Source organism: Mangifera indica, chromosome 11 (genome assembly GCF_011075055.1).
Source record: "Mangifera indica cultivar Alphonso chromosome 11, CATAS_Mindica_2.1, whole genome shotgun sequence".
NCBI lineage: Eukaryota > Viridiplantae > Streptophyta > Magnoliopsida > Sapindales > Anacardiaceae > Mangifera > Mangifera indica.
The window spans coordinates 6575562-6594914 of NC_058147.1; the positions used below are offsets into that span (position 1 = coordinate 6575562).

At 30.0% G+C, this 19353-nt stretch overlaps 2 protein-coding genes across 3 annotated transcripts; both read right to left on the reverse strand.

Moving 5' to 3' along the window:
- Positions 1-247: 247 nt before the first annotated feature.
- On the reverse strand, positions 248-5796 carry LOC123229794 (TOM1-like protein 4). 2 transcript variants are annotated; one of them, XM_044655748.1, is made up of 10 exons: positions 5670-5796; positions 5186-5324; positions 4051-4129; positions 3685-3783; positions 3470-3583; positions 2861-3003; positions 2436-2517; positions 2163-2248; positions 1898-2083; positions 248-1085 (listed from the first exon to the last, which is right to left on the reverse strand). In XM_044655748.1, exons 2-10 carry the CDS (start codon positions 5293-5295, stop codon positions 473-475), a joined length of 1512 nt encoding a protein of 503 aa, XP_044511683.1. In that variant the 5' UTR covers positions 5296-5324; positions 5670-5796; the 3' UTR covers positions 248-472. The 2 variants fall into 2 exon arrangements, with proteins under 2 accessions (XP_044511683.1, XP_044511682.1); XM_044655747.1 differs by lacking the exon at positions 5670-5796 and adding an exon at positions 5588-5605.
- Positions 5797-12174: 6378 nt separating this feature from the next.
- LOC123228620 (signal transducer and activator of transcription B-like) lies at positions 12175-14024 on the reverse strand. Its single transcript, XM_044654050.1, has 2 exons — positions 13120-14024; positions 12175-12520 (listed from the first exon to the last, which is right to left on the reverse strand). The coding sequence occupies exons 1-2, from the start codon at positions 13866-13868 to the stop codon at positions 12460-12462; spliced, it is 810 nt and encodes a 269-aa protein (XP_044509985.1). The 5' UTR covers positions 13869-14024; the 3' UTR covers positions 12175-12459.
- Between the last annotated feature and the right edge of the window lie 5329 nt (positions 14025-19353).

The following is a 19353-nucleotide window of genomic DNA, read 5'->3' on the forward strand; positions in this document are numbered from 1 at the left end:
AATGGGGCGCATCATTTGCCTTTATTGAAGTTGCAAGAAAGTGAAACGAATGTTCCTGCAGGCAATCTCTACAAACTAACAATGTGTGATAATCTTAAATGCCAGGCTAGTTTCTTCAAATGCAAAACATGAATTTGTGTTATCAACACAATTATAAATTGACTCTAAAATTATGTGGCTGCAACTGATTCTTGAAAAATAAAATAAAAAAAGAGTAATCCTATTAATAGATGAGGAAGACGCAGTTGAGAAACAAATAGAATAATATGATACAATGATATACCGGAGAGTATAAACCAAAACAATATCCGATGAGAAGTTGACTAAAAAGATTAACAGGCTAAAAGAAATGTCAAACCAGAATCCAAAGTCATACACCCATGTTTATTTATCTGCTGCAAAGCCTGATCAACTAACAATATAGTCCCAAGTCCAAACCTGTATCACAAGTACTCTCTGCTACTAACTATACTCAAAATGACCTATTGGATTTCGGCTTAGAGGATGACTTGGATTTGGCAAAATCAACAAGATCCTTGAACAAAGCATCTTCCGGTTTTTCTTCTCTCTTAGGAGTAGATGAATTCAGAGACAGGGACTGGGTTTGTCCCACTAAGCTGTCATAAGAGGAACCAGACCCACTGCTTGATTGAGCAGGAAAACTATGTTGATGCTCGAAGAAATGTTGTCTTTGATTGTACTTGGAAGGAGGCGGTGGAAGGTTTCCACCTGGTTGAGTATCCCAAGGAGCAGTGGGTAGCCTCTCAGGAGATTTGCTCGAGAAAGCTGGTTCATCATATACAGGCCGTGAAGAATAAAGAGGTGATGAGTTTGCATTACTGGCATTGGAAGGGGGTGAGAAAGACCGTGTTGGGGTCAATGGTGGTGAGGAATTTGTATACGTATGATTTGGAGCAGCAAAAGGTGCACGCTCAGGTGTCTCATTATATGCTTTAGATTTGTACACATCACCACTGAGATAGTCAATTGTGCCGGCATCTGTGAAGACTGGCTTTTTTGATGACGGTGGAGGAGGAAGAAGTGGGTTGACTGGTGTTGGTTCACTTCTAGTACTGGCTGGTTTCCTGTAGTGAATGAATACACCAACTTGTGAGAATGAATATAGACAAGCACAACTCGTACAATCATAGATATGTATGAGTATAATACGATGTTATTTTGAAAATTGAATGTTCAGTGTATATCATAAAACTAAAACATAGATAGAATTTGCATTTAACCCAGCTTATTGTCTGTGGGGAAAAGAGGACAGAGTCAAGGGGAAGATAATAAAGAATGCCCTAGAAAAATCTACATTATCATTTATAAAATTATGTTATACTTCTAGCTCTATTATTATTATCATTTTTTTTTTTATTATTATTATTATTATCCAAAATCCCCACTTGGCTAAGCAAGCCTGAATTGAAGCTAAAGCCCCCACCACACCTGCAATCTATAAACAATGGGAAACAATGATCTTTGGTCATGCATCTTGCCGGTGCCTATGAAGGGCCTTGAATCCTAGAACTTGTGAGAGCAAACTGTAAGCCTGACCATCAGGCTATACCCTCATGGATTCTAGTGCATTTTCACAGCTACATCTCACATATTCTCCCAAAGGAAAAAGTGAAAAATTCAATGGCAATCCCCAAAAGAACATCTCTGACATTCAACAACCATGCTTTGGAAGACAACTTCCGTGTAGTTCACCATCTCCCACTATTAACTTGCATAGAAGTTCATACAGAAAACAAGCACACAGGAAGCACAGGTCAATCATACCTATCATGCCGACGAGCTTTAAGAATGCAAATGACAGAAAATGAATAAAAGAATCAAAAATAAAAAACAAGAAAAGAAAACATACTAAGTATATCTGGTTATAAAAAGTCACCTGTGAGACAACTGAGCAAAATCATCTTCGGACTCATCATCGTCATGGTTGACATTAACAAGTGGCACAACTGGATTCTCTGTAGCTCCTGCAGATGGAGTTCCTTTCTCAATATCATCATGCCGACGAAGTACACGCTGCAAGCAATCATTCAATGCCAATCCCTGACATAAAAGTTCCTCATCCCTGAAAGGAAAGCAACAGTAATCATCAGCATCGCCAATGCTAAATGAAGGTAAAGATGATGTGTGAATCAGGTTCTTACGCTGTGTCATTTACAAGAAGCATAACACGTTTTTGGTAAGATCGACACTGATCAACAAGGTCAATAATTACTTCTTGCTTCACGCCCTGTAAAAATACCCAGAATTAGAGAATCCTACAATGATTGATTAATAGACAAGCATTTTATTATCTGTCCATAATTATTTTATTTAGGAGTCACTCACATCAAAGGAAATCTCTCTCTCTCTCTCTCTCTCTCTCTCACACGCACAAATACACTACTAAAAGACATGAGAACTAGAAAAAATTCTACCTCAGGTTTCTTTGGATCTAAGGCACTTAGCATTTCCATTAATACATCTGCTATTCCCTGGGCACTTCGAATCTCTGCCAAGCTGAAAAGGAAAAAATATATTATATATTAGAAGAAGAAAAGCACAGACTGAAATCTCTGCATAAGTCAAATCACAACACAACATCTGCAACATAAAAAACCATGATGGGCAAGAGTCATTAAATATATGAACTAATTTGTTCAATTCTCTTCCAAAGAGTTAAATACCCCAAGTTATGATGAAATCAGATAGTTGTATTCATATGGTAAACATGAAGCCACAAAATCGGTCTTGCACCCAAAAACCAACTGATTGCAAGTTATAGTGGTGTAGAATTTAAGAATCCTTATTGGTTTACAGAAACTTTGAAGAAATTGAACACAGAATATTCTTCAATTAATACCTGAGGCCAGAAGCATCTGACTGTAAAGAGGCTTGTATGGCAGCATCATCATATGAAGTAGGGTTAATGATTGGCTGGGTTTGTGGTGGAGTAAAAAATGGTACACTATTCTCAGCCCGGGGCGGAAATTCAACTCCAGCAGACTGTCAGTTATCAAATAAGATTCAATTTAATGACATACATAGACTAATAGCACAAACAATAACCACAACCACCCCCTTCTTGCGTCAGCATCACAACAACGATGATATGTGCACAAAGATTTAATGACTGAAGTTCTTGCTTAAATAAAAAGATATGATGACTGAAATACACTTCTCTGGGCTATGGAAATACAATATTTAAACATATATCATTACTAACATTACTAAATGTTAGAAGAAAGCCTATACAATACAATCATTTTAGCCTCTATATCCACACACCACAACTTAATTAAAAACATGTCCTTGCATGTGTTGATCTATGCAGAAAGAATGACGTTCCAGAAGTCAGGCACAGACTTCCCCAGTGAATGTTAATCCTTATACATTCTCACAAGGAATCATGCTGCAAAGAAAAGATATATATGCACAGCAAAGTGCAAATTGAAAGGCAAATAGTAATTACCCTGAGTTCATTATATGCAGCATGATATTGGGGATACCTCCCTCTTGGTCCCCCAAAAGCTTCTTGCCACGTGTCAATTAAAATAAGTATCTTTTCCCTCACATTCAAATCTGGCTGAAAAATCAAATCAGTAAGATACAATACAGCATGAATCAGTACCAGGAATGCACAAAAGAAGAAAAGTCTATCAATAGATCAAAAGAGAAAATAGACACCTTCTTTTTTACTATTTTAACCATTTCATGTAAGATATCACGCTCGACAATCTGCTGAAACACACTATCACCACAATTTTTGCTGAGAGTCTCAAGTGCCTGGATAAAAAATTACAATAATAAACATTAACATTGTCAGATAGTTGTTTCTATTTCATTGTGCACATAGCAAGTCACATGTATCACCTTACTGACAACATCGACAGTAATTCCCACCCTCATTTTAGACTTTCAGTAAAGATCATATGAGAAGATAATTTAAAAGAAAATAATTCATAGTTTAAATTAAAAAAAATTAAGACTTTAAATTAAACAAATAAAGAAGCCATGGCTAGGAAGTTTCAAAAACTGAAAAATTCTACTTACAAAGAGAGCCAAAAGTTGTATTTTAGGATTTTTACTTCCCAGGCGCTTCTTCAATACCTTCAATGCATCTTTAGCTTGCCTGCAACACAATCAAGGATGACAACAAACTCAAGAAAAAATTATGCAATTAAAGTTTCAGGAAGTCATCAATACACCTCAGATTACAGTATGCAAAAAGTCAGAATGCACCCACCACAGAAACACTGAGTGATAGCAGAAATGTTCTAGCTATAGAGCAGAGCTTTAACAGTGTAGTTACAATTTTTCTCAGTGGTAAAGCTATAGATCTCTTCAAATGCTTGCAACCACAATCAATTGTAATTAAGCAATTAAGCAGGAATGCTCAATTACTCGCTTCTCAACATTGGACAATGAATGAGTTCTGCCCATGTTTCCAGTTAATGAAATAATACATTTTTCAAATGCTTGCAACCACAATCAATTGTATTTAAGCAATTGAGCACGAATGCTCAATCACTCACTGCTCAACATTTGGACTATGAATGAGTTCTGCCCATGTTTCCAGTTAATGCAATAATACATTTTTCAGGATTTTGGTTTTCTCCACAATATAAACAGATGCACCCAAACACTATTAGCTCAAAGTTATATTGGAGCTTCTCTTCAAAACCAACATCAGATTTCCTTAACAGCGCAACCAGCCATTTTATGCCTCGCCTTGCCTTCAAATATCAATAAATATACCGAGAAGCACAATTTTTCTCACAAACATTGTCTATAGCTTTCTTCATTCAAGAAGATCACACTATGTAAATCATACAGAACCATAATCCAAAACTAATCATGCATTTTAACCCAAAGCCCACTGCACGGAGAAGAATTAGATAAGGTTTCATAAAACTTAGAAGCATGAGCAGATACAAAAATCATTCCGCTAAGATTATTCTGCTTATCACATAAACATGCACTAATTGAACAAATGAAACAGGAAAAAAGGAGACAACAATTCTTTCTATGGAACTGGCTTCAGAATCATTAGCATCAACAAATGGAATATTTGATTTTGGCCATCACTTAATTATACTCATAACTGTCACAATTCCATGAAGTCCCATATTGCAAAATGCAAAAATTACAGAGAAAAAAATAAAATAAAAAAGCAAAAGAACAATACCCAGGATCCATGTTGATGATATCGCATAGCTCGATGTTCATCGCCCAGTCTGGACCGATTAACATGTCACTAGTGGCCCTCTCAGCACACGCCGCCGCATTATTAGCCATTGTTTAAAATTCTCTAATCACTTAGAATCCTAAAACACAATTCACCACACAATAATCAATCCTAAATTTCAATCGAAAACACGAATTTGCAGTGAAACTAACATCTTTTACCAAAAAACAAAAAGAATAGATCAAATTAAACCCCCAAATGCCACTAACTTAGCTCTAAACCTTATCTCCCTAAACCCAACACAAAATTCAATCATTAAACCAGATAAACAATCCATCATCTCTTAAACCCATCATCAAAATAAACAAAAATTTTGAAATTTTGCAATCAAATTGATCTTACTTGAAGACAAAATCAAAACCCCAGTTGACGGAACAAGGGTTAAAAAAGACTAAAGTGGGTTAGGATCTTGAGAGAAGCTCACCTTTTTGAAAACCCAAAAAAAAAGTAGAGAATGAGAAAAAGAAATGAAAGAATTTTTTTATAACAATGGATGGATAAATTATAAATTATTAGTAAGGTATTTAGAACTGGTTTAAATAATTGTTGAGATGGATTGGATTTTAAAACATATATATTAAATATTATTTTATTTAAATATTTTAAATATTATTAATATAATTATTTTTTATATATTTTAATATTATTTATTATATTAATTAAAAATAAAAATATTTTTATTTTAATAATTAATAATTAATAATAAAATCATTGTAAACTTAATATTAACTTGATAATATTTTAATTTTTAAAATGAAATTGATATTTAAATTAATATTTACATCAATATTATTTGAATTTTTATTAATTAATAAATTAAATAAAATAATACCAATAATAAAAATATATATTATTGAAATAATGTTTAATTACTTGAGCCAAATAAAAACCCCAAACTATGATTGAATCTTTACCAAAAAATAAATAAAGAATTTTAGAGGATGAATTGTTTGGTGGAGTTTAATATTTATTTTCTCAAATCAAATTAATGGATTTTATACCAATTTTCTCAATTCTAAATAAAATTTAAACTTGTTAATTAATTAATTTATCTTCCCCTAACTTGCTGTGATGATAGTGTAAATGACAGACCAATAGTTTATTTTAATTTGGGGCAGAATTTAAATAAAATTTTATTCTTAATTATTTAAAAGGCTTCCACTTTAATAACTTATGATAGTATGTATATTGTATAATATCAGTTTTTTTTATAAAATCGTCTTTATTAATTTGAATATATCAACATTTTCTTTAATAACACAGATTTTGCAATAATATTATATGGTCGTTTAACCCACAACTTTATAAAATAAAGTACTTGATTATTTAATAAATTTTTTTATTGGTTAGTGACGGGGAACAGGTGACCGACACCATGACATCAAATTTATTCCTAAACAATTCCTCGTATTTTTTTATAATTTTAATATATAAGTTAAATATATTTTGGAAGTTTCTAATTTTTGACTTCGCATGCTGAATGAGAAACTAATCTCAGCCGTAAACGCGTTTCGTCCCTGACCCACTGTACTGTGGAAACGGCTAAAATTTTGCCGATTTCTGCAAGTCTAAAAAGTCAACCAGGCTATGTGGGACCAACATCTCAGCTCTGGTTGTCTAGGTCATGGTCCAAGTAGCCGCTATGTTCTCTTTTCTTCACGTCACCATGTTCCATTTTTTCAACTCCGTTTACATACTTTTGTACGCCGTATTTATGTTGTATTAATTTTAAATATTAGATAGATATATTTAATTTTAATTTAATTCAAATTAAAATTATATTTAAAACTTTTAATCTTAATTTAATTTAAATTATATTTAAAAAAATTATATTCCAAAGGTAATAAATTTAAACTGATAAAACTAAAAATATATTTATAAATTATAAATATATAAACAATTTATGCTAGTTTTGTATCTTTTAACACAATTCAATTTAGTTTCAGAGACAAACACAATTTAAACTATATTTTTTGCCCAAAAAAATTGATTTTAATTTAACTTTTATATATTATATCATATCAAGATAAATTTGTCATCACGAACTTCAATCCCCACACAGAGAGATATTACATTTTATGATAATTCTTTTAGAGTAGAGCTTCTTTTTTTTTATGTATCTCAAATAATACTTTTCAACGAAGTGAAAGACTTAAATACTAAGCAATCCCAACGAGGAAAATAAAATTATAAAAATTTGAATATGTCCAAAAAAAAAATTATAAAAAATTAGAATAAAAATATAAAACGGGCAGAATAAATGACATTTACACGTAAGAGAATAAGACTGGGAGAAAAGAAAGTTGCAGATTTTCTCTAGCGAAAGTCGTTTGTTCAATTCCGTGGCAGGAAAGGATTTACAAGAAGTTTGACGTGTAGCTCTGAATTTTACCATGTTAAGAATTAGGATATAAATAAATAATAATAAAACGTTGAACGCTTATTACAAAATTACCGATAACTCTAAAGTCAATCTTTTCGACACCATATGATGATAAAATTAATTATTTTATTAGTTTATAGTTCAATCAATTTAATTAAATAATTAATAAATTTAATATATTATCAAATTATTAAATATGTTTTAAATAATATCAAATATTTATTATATTTTTAAAATATAAAATATATTAAATATAATTTTAAATTTATTAATCAAACGATTGATACTTTATTATATAGATAAAAATACTAGTTATAAATTTTATTATTAATTCAATCAAAATCATACAAATTATAACTCTTTTAAGTTTTAATAAGATAAAAATTATGTAGTATTATAGAAAATCCGATTTTGTTGATTTTAAATAGCTTTTTCAGTTTATTGAATTTATCTAGTTTGACCAAATTTCAAATAAATTAATATTTATAGATAGACTGGACTGAATTATGAAACCAAATCAGATTATAAACTAATTCACGGTTTAATTAGTCAAATCAATTGGTCTGATCTAGTTTTAAAAATATTGCTCTAACTTTAAATAAGCAAGATTATGTATACATACTTTTAGTAGACAATTTAGATATATAGTCGATATGTCATTATGTGATTAAATATTATTTTATCTTTAATTCAAAATCATTTAACCACATAATGTTATATCATCTATATATTCAAAATGTATATCAAAAAATATATAAATATATATAAAATTTTATTGACTTTATATAAATGTAATTAATTATTTTAATTAAATACAATTTTGCTTTTGTCATCCATCAATCAACAAAATTTTTGAAATAAATAAAAAACTATACATCCAATATTAAGATTAATCTTAAGATTAAATTCGTTAATTAATTTCTATAATATAATACTTGTGTAGTGTTGTTGTGTTGGTTTCCCTCCATCTCATACTTTCCCTAGGGGGTTAAATGTAATTTTCATGTGACAATGGGATTAAAGAATTTCGTTATGGGATATGGGGTTAATTGTATCTTTAAGATGATTTACAGGAAGTCAAAATATTTTTTAAAACAATGAGGGGATGAAAGTGATTTTTATGCTATTAGAGATGGACAAAAGTATTTCTCTTAAGCAATCAAGGTTAATTTTTAATATTTTTGTATTAAAAAATTGTTTTTCTTTCTTACCTAATCAAATTGACTCATGTGATTGCTATAATTAGGTATGAAGGGCGACGTAGAGAAACATAGGATAATATGATGACTTCTGTTAGAAAAAATATATATATAAAGAAAATAATTACAATCCTATCTAATATGACAGACGAAGGATTGATTGCATTATTAAGTCATCATCTATGTATTGATCTCATACAAAATATAATTTAAATAACTATAAAACACAAAGATATATTCAATAAGATATATTAGGATATCGAGGATGATGATGTTGTATATTACATTGTCTTTTTTTCAATACAATTTTGACTTATTAATTCCTCTAATTGTGGCAATTACTCCAATTTTTATAAAACCAATCAGAATTTATTATTTCAAAGCGAAAAAATGTTCGGTGAAACTAGATAACAATTATCAACACATATAACTGATAAACGTTTTAATCCATTGTATGAGGGTCTATATTAATATTCATCAGTAACCAATATTGAAGTTCAGTCATGTCAGGATGATGGAGAGAAGGGCAATTAATCTCTTTGAAATGACCAAGAAAATGTAACAATAATATAAATGTTGATCTAGATTTGATGAACTTCTCTAGTTTAGACTTACATGGATAGAAGAAGGATAATGTACCAATTTGAGGGTGCTCCGATCATGGTAATGAAATAGATGATATTCTAGTCGATAAATATAAGGCAAATAAGACAATAAATGTTAATCATGGTGTATAAAGTATTGAATGTTATCAATGTTCAAGAATAACTATATTGAATGTGACACCCAAAACCATGATCGAAATAAAGTACAAAAGAAGTTATGATTCAATGCTTTTGCTACCTCTTTTCCTTAGCCTACCAACGTTGTTTACTACTTATGGGATGTGAGAGAAATTGTTGGTTTGCAAGTGATGAATATTTTCAATAAGAATGAGGTATTGCAAGATGCATTAAGGATGTACGCTTTGGGGTCTAGTTTTCAATTTAAAAATTATAAGTCAACATAATATAGATGGGAGATTGAATGTCTTCGTGAACTATGTGGATGTTGTGCAAGGGCATCAAGGTTGAAAGGTTATGAGCACTTCAAATTTTAGCATGTAAATACTCACCACTCCATCTGTGTTAGAATAGGTGTTTAGAGTCAATCATAGAGACTAATATTGTAATATTATTTAACCATTGTATTGTGTTTTCATTCAATAAATGACATTTTTTCATCTATATCTCACATCTATAGAGAATGTGTATGTGATTAATATTTTTAAAATGATAAAATTATGACACAAGGATTAATGTGTATTTTGATTATAAGGTCCCCATGTTCATATATGAAGACTAATCTAGAAATGTTTGTAATCCTAACATTATGCTTACAAAGGGCAAAGATAATGTGATAAGATTTTTATCATGTTAAATGACCTTACTAAAGTTAATGATAAACTTTATGTGTCAATGTTATTTGTGACACCCTGTTGCAACACATGGTGGATGTTTATATCAACTAAACTAACCTCCCAATGGATTTCATATAGATAGTAACTCTAATATATATGAAACAAATCCTCTAATGGATGACGGTGCATGTGACCTTCAACTTGATATCACCAGATTGTCGTAAACATCAATTGACGTTGTTTGATACTAATCCAACACAATTATTTTATTAAGACTATCAATATAAGTGTTGTTGGATATTTTGAGAAATACATCATAACAAGGCTCTTCATTAGTGACTAATAAATTATAAACGTTTGTGATAATAAAGTATGATTGCGGATTTCAAACCTTCCTTTTAGTGTCAAATTGTAGATTAGATATCTCGTCATCAATTGATGTGCATAATTCAAATCTTTGTGCAAAGTAAGCTATGGTACCAACATTGAGAATCTGTCATATAGGCTTGATATCCTCTATGGTGTGTAGAATAAATTGAATGTAAACAAAAATAAAAAAACAAAGATTTTAACATGATTCAGTCGGATAATCGAAGAACCTAATTTCATCATATGTTATAAATTGATATTTATACAACAAAGATATCATAAGAAGGATGAAACCTCCAACAAGGATTATTAAGTAAAAGAAGTGACTTTTTTTTGTGTATTTAGAATAATATATTTATAACTTTTTATATTTTCTCTCTCTTTTATGCCTCTTTTTCTCTGTGTTAATTCTCTATATTTGTAGGGCAAAAAAAAGAAGTTATATTCAAAGTATATTCTAATTGAATTAAAACAAAATAATTACATCGCCATTATGATTTTAGTTTATTAGTGAGGAGATAGTTTTCACTTATAGGTACAAAAGAAAATGATAGAAAAGTATTCTCATTGACATCGAAGAGATGATTTGTCTAGTAGGGTTTTTATTATTGTCTGAGAGTGGAGAGCGCATTCATATTATTAGGTGGTAAGTGAATAGGAGACGTATCTAATTACACTTAGTTGTGAACGTAATTGTTCAAAATCAGTCAAATAAGGAGAAGCTTTCGGATAGATGCTTTAAAAGTTGGAATTTACCATATAACAGATCCTCTAGTTTGTGGATGAGAATCACCCACCAAGGAAGCTATTAGCAACCCTCAATGAAAGATACATGTGGCTGGAAACATTCAAGGTCTTGAATATTCGTCCGAAATTTCTCCACAAATCTTTGAAAAGACAAAATTCTCTAGTACCACAAACACGAATACAAATACGAGGAAATAACACAAATATAATATTATACTTATATATTTTTAATATACAATTTAAATATATATATATATATGACAATACGTCGTTATCTATATATTTAAATTCTGTATAAAATATATATATACATAATTTTATTTAATTTGATAAAAGGAATTCTGTTTCTCTTTTGTATATAATGTCCATTAACTAATTAGGTCAACAATTTATAAATTATAGCAGGTGCAAACAATTCCATTTTTCCTTCTTGCATTCTTTCTGATGGCATACTTCTTCTGGAAGGTCATCAAAGTTGGCATTTCACCAGCCCTTTTCTATATAATTTCCTTGCTTAGAAGGCCGGCATGGTCAATACAAAGATCACCCACATCAAGATAACTATTTCTTCAACACCAATCTTTTTATTTCTGCCTTCCCATCCCACTAAAAAAACAAAATACAAAACCAAACAATGGTATCTGAAAAGATAGTGCACCGACAATACTATAATAAAATAAGATTGAGCCGACAGGGGTTAGGAATGTTGTTGCATCATTTTTTAAAGATTTGTGATCATCCTTTGGCTCTCTCTGAAAGTTAAAGCTCAACTTCAACATCATTATAATTTATACTTTTGCTTTAATCTCAGATTAATCTTGAGGATCACTGGTTTGCTTTTGCTTACAGTAGCACTTGCTTCATATTCATTACATTAATAATAATAACAATAATGTTCAGTTGATCGATCTTCATCGATCGACAACAACAACACTCATATCTCGCAGACACAAAGGTTCAAAAAATATATAAAATCCAAGAAAAAAACCCCAAAAGGAAAAAAAGGGCCAAACATCTTTAATGTACATGCTATTCTGGGAATTTTTTTCCTTTAACATTATTGTAATTTCTACTCTATATAAACATTATTTACTGCAACTGGGTTGAGACATCTGATTCATGCTGCCTTTATGCATTTCTTGGTGCGAACGAAAGGCCAGCAACCATCCTTCTCATGCCTGCATTAAATTAAAGTGTTACTTGCAGCTTAGCACATTTTAGATTTAAAGAAAAGATTCTGATAACCATCACTTCATATTGCAAAATCTTGGCTTAAAGCAATGCAAAGCACTTCAATTTGTCAAATCGTTTGCCTAATACTGACAAGTGTTCCTGGCTGGGAAATTGGTTTAATTCATTGAGGGAAAGATTGGCTTTACACACCATAAAGTTTTCTGCATATTAGTTTGAGAAAACAAAGAAAAAGATCTTTCTTTTCCTTCTCTCTTTCTTTAACCCAGGTTATTCTATAAGATATTAGAGGAAAATCCCCAGATTGTAAGCCTGAAAATACCCAGATAAACATATAAAACATTAAATTAAACAGTATAATATGCGACAAAAAGATTTATCTTTTTTAACAGATTCTGTATTCCATATAAACAAGATTCCTCCGTTTCATCTTAGAAAAGATTGACTGAAAATTTTCAATTCTTGGAATTCTTTAAACTTACCCCGAAACTTTCTCGAGAATATCTCCAAGAAAAAATATTTATGATTTATAAGGACTATTGAAAGTTGCAGAATCCTGAAAAAATTCACAAGTTCTAAAGCATACCTGCTACTGGAGCTACTACTGCTGCTAACGGTGCTCTTGCCACTCCCACTGTTGCTGCTCAATCCAGTGCTTTCACTGCTGTCACTTGAAACCGAAAATCTCTTCTTCCACCACTCTTTATCAACACTTTTATCAGATCCGTCAGTAACGGGCGACTTGGGAGAAATTTTCGAACTGTTGTTTCTCCCCAAATCGTTCTTCTTCTTCTTTTTCTTGGAGCCGAACCCAACAGGAAACACCATCTTGAGCAAAAACCCATCATTGCTATTATTATTATTATTATTATTTAAACTTCCGTTTCTCTTAACTTGCACCTTCTTGTAATTCTGATCATTCCTTCTCACTGTTTCCTTCTTATCTCTATTCTCGTCTCTAAAACTTTCTTGTCTATTGCCAACTTCATCAACGGGCTGCTGCTCCACAAGATCCTTCAAAGTAAGCTCATAAGAAGACTCGGGCATTTTACTGACCATTTCCATAAGCTCCCTTTGCCCTCTGGCAATGGCCTGAGCTTTCGACGACGGAGACAAACATCTGTAATTAACTCTCCGATGCTGTGGACTCGCAGTCGGACTTGTCTTCCACAAAGGCGGTGACAAAAACGCAGATTCATTGTTGTCATTCAACGCCACATCCCGTCCACTCATATAACTCGTATAATTCTGCGCCGCTCTTCTCGCCCGGTCACCGTACTCCTTCACATGGTAACCACCATAATTCTTTCCGGGCTCTGCCTTGGGCTCGAACATGGCCAGTTTTTTTCTTTTTCCTTCAGGAAAGTGAGATATTTTTGGTTGAAAGAAAAACAGAGGATGTGGTTTGTTTGAGGAAGAAATCTGGTAGAGGGATGTTATGGGCACCGACGGTTATGCTAAACTTTGTCTCTTAGCTTTAACAAATTGTTAGGTGGGGTGGGATGTGGAATTTAAAGTCATGGAGTTGCAAATGCACGCTCTTATTTTGTCTTTCGAGGAACTTTATTTTATTTTTTGTCTTTTCATGTGGAAGAAAAGCCTGGCTTTAATTTTTCTTTTGACCTTTTTTAATTAAATAAAAATATCATACACACACTAAATTTATGATTCCAAATGTGTGATACATGATATATCTTCACTCGAAATTATAATATTATCATTTTAATTTATGAGTGAAATGATAAATGTGATTTTATAAAAAAATATATTAAAAAATAAAATGATTTTATTTAAAAAAAAGTATCGTTTTATAGGTTAAAAGACTTATTTCCACCCAAGATTTATGGAAAAGTAATTATTTTTTTTTAAAATTTTTATTTTTTTCTTTAATAATTATCTCGATTTTAGTTAATAATCAATCTTTATTATATTTTCTTCTTTGATTAGTCTTCTTTCATTAATCAACAATGGATTTATTTTCATCTGATAAAGATTGATATCAGAATATGAGTTTGGAATTTTATCACTTACACAGGAATAAGTCTTTTCGTCTATTATATATATTTACTTTAAATATATAAATAACATAATTATATGTGATGATTTTAAATTAAATAATAATATATATTAATATATATTATTTATATGTTCAAAAAATTAGATATACATAATTTGATTTAAAAAATCTAACTAATATCATGGGCAATGATAATGTATAATTAAGATAAGACCGTTTGCAACTTTTCAGGGTATAGTGGAATTAATCTTTCCTCTTAAAATTAAAATTTTTTTATTTATTTAGAGCCTCTTGCGTACAAAAATTTTAAAATGATTAGAATAATGTTAATTAGCGGCGTTTAGATTGCTGAAATCCTTGTGGCATCATTTGAGGCCTTTTGTTGAAGATTGTTTTTGTTATTTTTATAGTAATTAATAATTAATCTTACTTAACATGGGAGATTAATTAAGTTGCTTGCTTAATCGAATGTAAGTGATAGCTCATAGCTGACGAAGCTTCCACCAAATGGGACAACAGCGAGGATTGTGGTCCTCACCATCCATTCAATAATTTAACCCAAACGTGAAGCCATTTAATATTAGGCCAAAAGACTTGTTCCTACCTAAGGTACGGTGGAATTTCAAAATCTCATCTTCTAATTTTTAAAAGTTTCAGTATTTATTTATGAGTTAATTTTTATTAATAATTTTAATTAGAGTTAAAGGTAAAATCATTATTTTAATAAAATTATTAAAATATATATAATTCATTATATTTTATCTGATATTTTAAAAATTAATCACTTTAATCCTACCAAAGTTTTCTAACTTTGAAAAGTTACATTCTCTCCACCTCATAAACCTAGGGTTTTTATTTTTTTCAAATTTTGGTCGCCCTTAAAACTTTTAAAAACTGTAGTTTTACCTCTCTTGAACTTCAGTTTTTTCTATCCATCTCGGGCTTTCTCCTTCGCCTGACCAAGCTGACATCGACTTTGTCTTGCCCAAACTATCCATCGATGATGAAAATCATGGGAATGGTTTGTGGGTTTAATCGAGAAATCGTCAAGAGTGGACAATCATTGTGACGGGAAACGAGGAAACCCTAGATGGAGACGTCTCTTTGTCAATAGATCTCTGTCCAAGAAGAGACAATAACGATGCTAGAGATGTTCCCAGACACAAGCTCAACCACTAGAGAAGAGAACTGGACTAAAGTTAACTAGAGAGACTTGAAGAATAGAACACGTGCAACAATCGTCAAAAGGAGTAGTCTATGGATAAGATGCAACTGTGGGAGGTTGCAAAAATATGGGGTGACGATTGTGAGAGAAAAAATTTGTGGGGGTGAGATGTAAATGGCCAAATAGTAAAGAAAAACCCTAAAATTGCTAAATGACATTTTAAACCCTAATAGTAACAATTGGCATTTAAATTTTCGAAAGTTTATGAACATAAATTTGGATGTACACTGAGCCTGGGGTAGGAAAAAGTCCTTCGGCTTACTTTCAACTTTATTTTTTCTGTTTGTAATCTCTTTTTATGAACGCATGGAGCCCAATTGATGAATTATTCACTTTTTATGCAAGTTTGTAACAGTTGATTGACTTTTCCTTTTACTTTACTCTAGACAAAAACGCACATAATCTTCCTTTTTCTCACCAAACTTAATCAATAAATTAATTGGAACCATTTTGTCCTTTTTATGTCTGATTTATAAAGCCCCCAGAATTACCTGTCCAGGTAAAATTAAACATTTGGACCAATACAGTGTTCAGTTCAGGTGAGATCTTTCGTCAAAAAAAAAAATTAACATTCGAATCACTTATATCCATCGTCTTTAATTATTAATTTTCACCCAAAACGGGCGAAATCATAAGTTTTTTCAACTCTTTTAATTTTAATCACAAAACCCAAAATTTATTTCTTTTACCAAAAAGGCATAATAGTTTTAAAACCCGATCAATGATCAAATCAATTATTTTATTAGTTTACAGTTCAATCGATTCAATCAGATAACCAATTGATTTAATATATTATTAAATTATTATGTATTTATTAAATAATATCAAATATTTATAACATTTTTGAAACATAAAATATATAAAATATAATTTCAAATATATTAATTAAACAAATAACACTCTATCATATAGATAAAAAAATTAATTATAAATTTTATCATTAATTAAATTTTAAACAAATCAATATTTATATATATACTAGATCAGATTATAAAATCAAATCGAATTATATTCTGATTTATGATTTAATTAATTGAATCAGTTAATTTGATTTGATTTTAGAAACACAAAAAAAAGGTATTGTCTGTTATCAGTGATATGAACAAGAGATAGATTTTGGGTAAAACTTTTTAATTTAAGAATTTAAGAGGCGGAAATATGATTTCTCTAAATCTTCAATGAAAATAATAATAAATTATCCCTTAGTTTATTCTTTTGCGGAAGATTACGTGAAATGCCAAATTTTGACTTCACCAACAATCTGGAAACAAGGGTATCAAATATCCATGTTTCCGTCGTCGTCGTCTTTGTCATTATCAATCTTGTTTTAAATATTCGGATAGAAAAAAAAAAAATTAATACCAATTTTCCGTCTTTTTCAAAATCAAAATTACTGGCAGAGAGAACGGGAGATTGATATTTAATTTATAAATATTAAATTAGAGGGAGATATTAGCGTAACAGCTGTTGACTTATCAGCTGATGAAAAAGACTGTTAACGTTGTACCCTTGCTGTTGTTGCTGTTGTTGATGTGTGCATCGCACGTACGAAAATCAACAGTGATGTCCCAACTCCCAACTTCTTATAAATAATTTATTATACAAAATAAAATGAAACATATTTAAAGTCTAAATTTGCAGCTGAACTAAGATGATGCTAATACTTACGTGCATAAGTCGTAGGTTTAGTTATTGTATTCTAACATTCATCAGTTTAACAAACTGGATCAAATTCGTTAGTTTTAAAAAAAACTATATATATATAATAATATATTGTAATATGGTTTGATAATTTTAAATATAAAATAAAATATTTTTTTTATATAATTTTATTATATTTTAAATTGTTGATTCGATATAAAATTAGAGATCCGGCAGCCAGTGATTTATATTTTAGACCAGCTTTTACAATCAATCACACATCTGTGATAAAAAAAAAAATTGTCATTGCTCAATGATCTAATTTGTTTTGGTAAAAAAAAATATATGTTTTGGTGTTAGCAATTGCATTGTCAAATGTCAATGCAATAGTTCTTTATATTATAACAACCACCTTTGCAAAACATCAATTATCGTAAAAGAGTAGTCCTACCTACCTGCATAATAATATGATTAATTTTATACGTAATAATAATATATTATTATATAAGTAAATAATTTAAAATTAGAGATAAAATAACAGTTAATGATATAATAATATATTATTATTTGTATATAAAATTATATATATTATTTATGTATATGGTTTTATTAATTGTAAAATATATTGTTTCGACGGTATGTTTTTATATATAAAAGTTTAGAACTTATCTATTTTCATTGCAAGATGAGTTGGATTTAAATTTATTCAGTTTGAGTTTAACTTGTTTGTCTCTTAAAAACTCTATTCATCTTATCTATAGACTTTAGATAACGTTTTCCACCTGATCGAACAAATTCAAGTTTGATCATTCAAATTGGGTATTATAAGTTTAAGTTAAAATCAAGTTAGTCTTTATTCAAACTCGATTTGAATCTTTCTCTAATTGCAAGACCCAATTACTATCTTAATAATATATCATTACACTTAACCAAAAATGTTTTTGATATAGCTTCTCATATATAAATAAAAGTCCAATAAAATTTCACTATCTCTCTTCTTAGTTGTGCCCAATTCGAAACCAAACCAAATGTCCACCTGATGGAGGGGCAATTCGATGCAATTGACAATCTTTCATGGTTTCCACTTATGCATCCATTTTCCATTTATTGTGTTTGGTTAGACGTGATTCTAGAAGTGCTTGGATATAGGGTTAAAGGCAAATTTGTAATGTTTATATTTTGGAATTGATAAAATATATCAAACATGTCCATATCTTGAGTAGTTGGAGGAAGAGAACTGTAACACTCATCTACGTGGAATGGTGATGAAAATGATCCTTTGAACCGGTGATCAAATCAGATTGATTAATTGTTCAAAAATAATATTTAAAAAATTTATAAAATTTAGGATTAAATATATAATTTAATTTATTTAACATTAAAATGTGTTTAGTTTGATTATATATATATATATATAGTATTGGTATAAGTTTTTATAATAATTAAAAAAATTAATTTTTTATATTAACCGAGTTAAATTTAGGATAATATATTATTTAATCCGTTTGGTTATTGGTTAATGGTGCAATATGTCAAACCGATTGATCTAATCCGATTTTTAAAGCCTTGGTAAAAAGAAGGGAAGGGGTTCAATGATGTGTGAAACAATCAAATGAAAGTTGCACACTTTAATTATTATTATTATTTTTTTAGAGATATTCAACTTTTTTGCCTTATTTTAAACCATATATACATATATATCACTCACCTTAAACCCTAAATAAAAATATTACAACAATAATCTCTCTTTTCCAAAATATCTTTGTTAACACGACCCATGCAGAAATATTTTTTCTCTTTTTCGTCAATTTTTCAGTAAAAAAAAAAATCTTTGCAACATGAAAAATATTTTGAAGTAGGAGGATTCTTCAACTCTGCAAAATAATTGAAGCAAACACCTGTGATTAAACAAAAAAACCTGTGAGAGAAATTCAGGG

Excerpts from the sequence above, each read along its gene's own strand:
- LOC123229794 (XM_044655748.1), bottom strand. The coding sequence starts at position 5,295 with ATGGCTAATAATGCGGCGGCGTGTGCTGAGAGGGCCACTAGTGACATG. Across the intron at positions 2,084-2,162 it reads CTTCTTGTAAATGACACAGC|GGATGAGGAACTTTTATGTC; the intron begins GTAAGAACCTGA and ends CTTTCCTTTCAG. Across the intron at positions 1,086-1,897 it reads TTTGCTCAGTTGTCTCACAG|GAAACCAGCCAGTACTAGAA; the intron begins GTGACTTTTTAT and ends CATTCACTACAG.
- LOC123228620 (XM_044654050.1), bottom strand. The coding sequence starts at position 13,868 with ATGTTCGAGCCCAAGGCAGAGCCCGGAAAGAATTATGGTGGTTACCAT. Across the intron at positions 12,521-13,119 it reads AGTAGTAGCTCCAGTAGCAG|GCATGAGAAGGATGGTTGCT; the intron begins GTATGCTTTAGA and ends AATTTAATGCAG.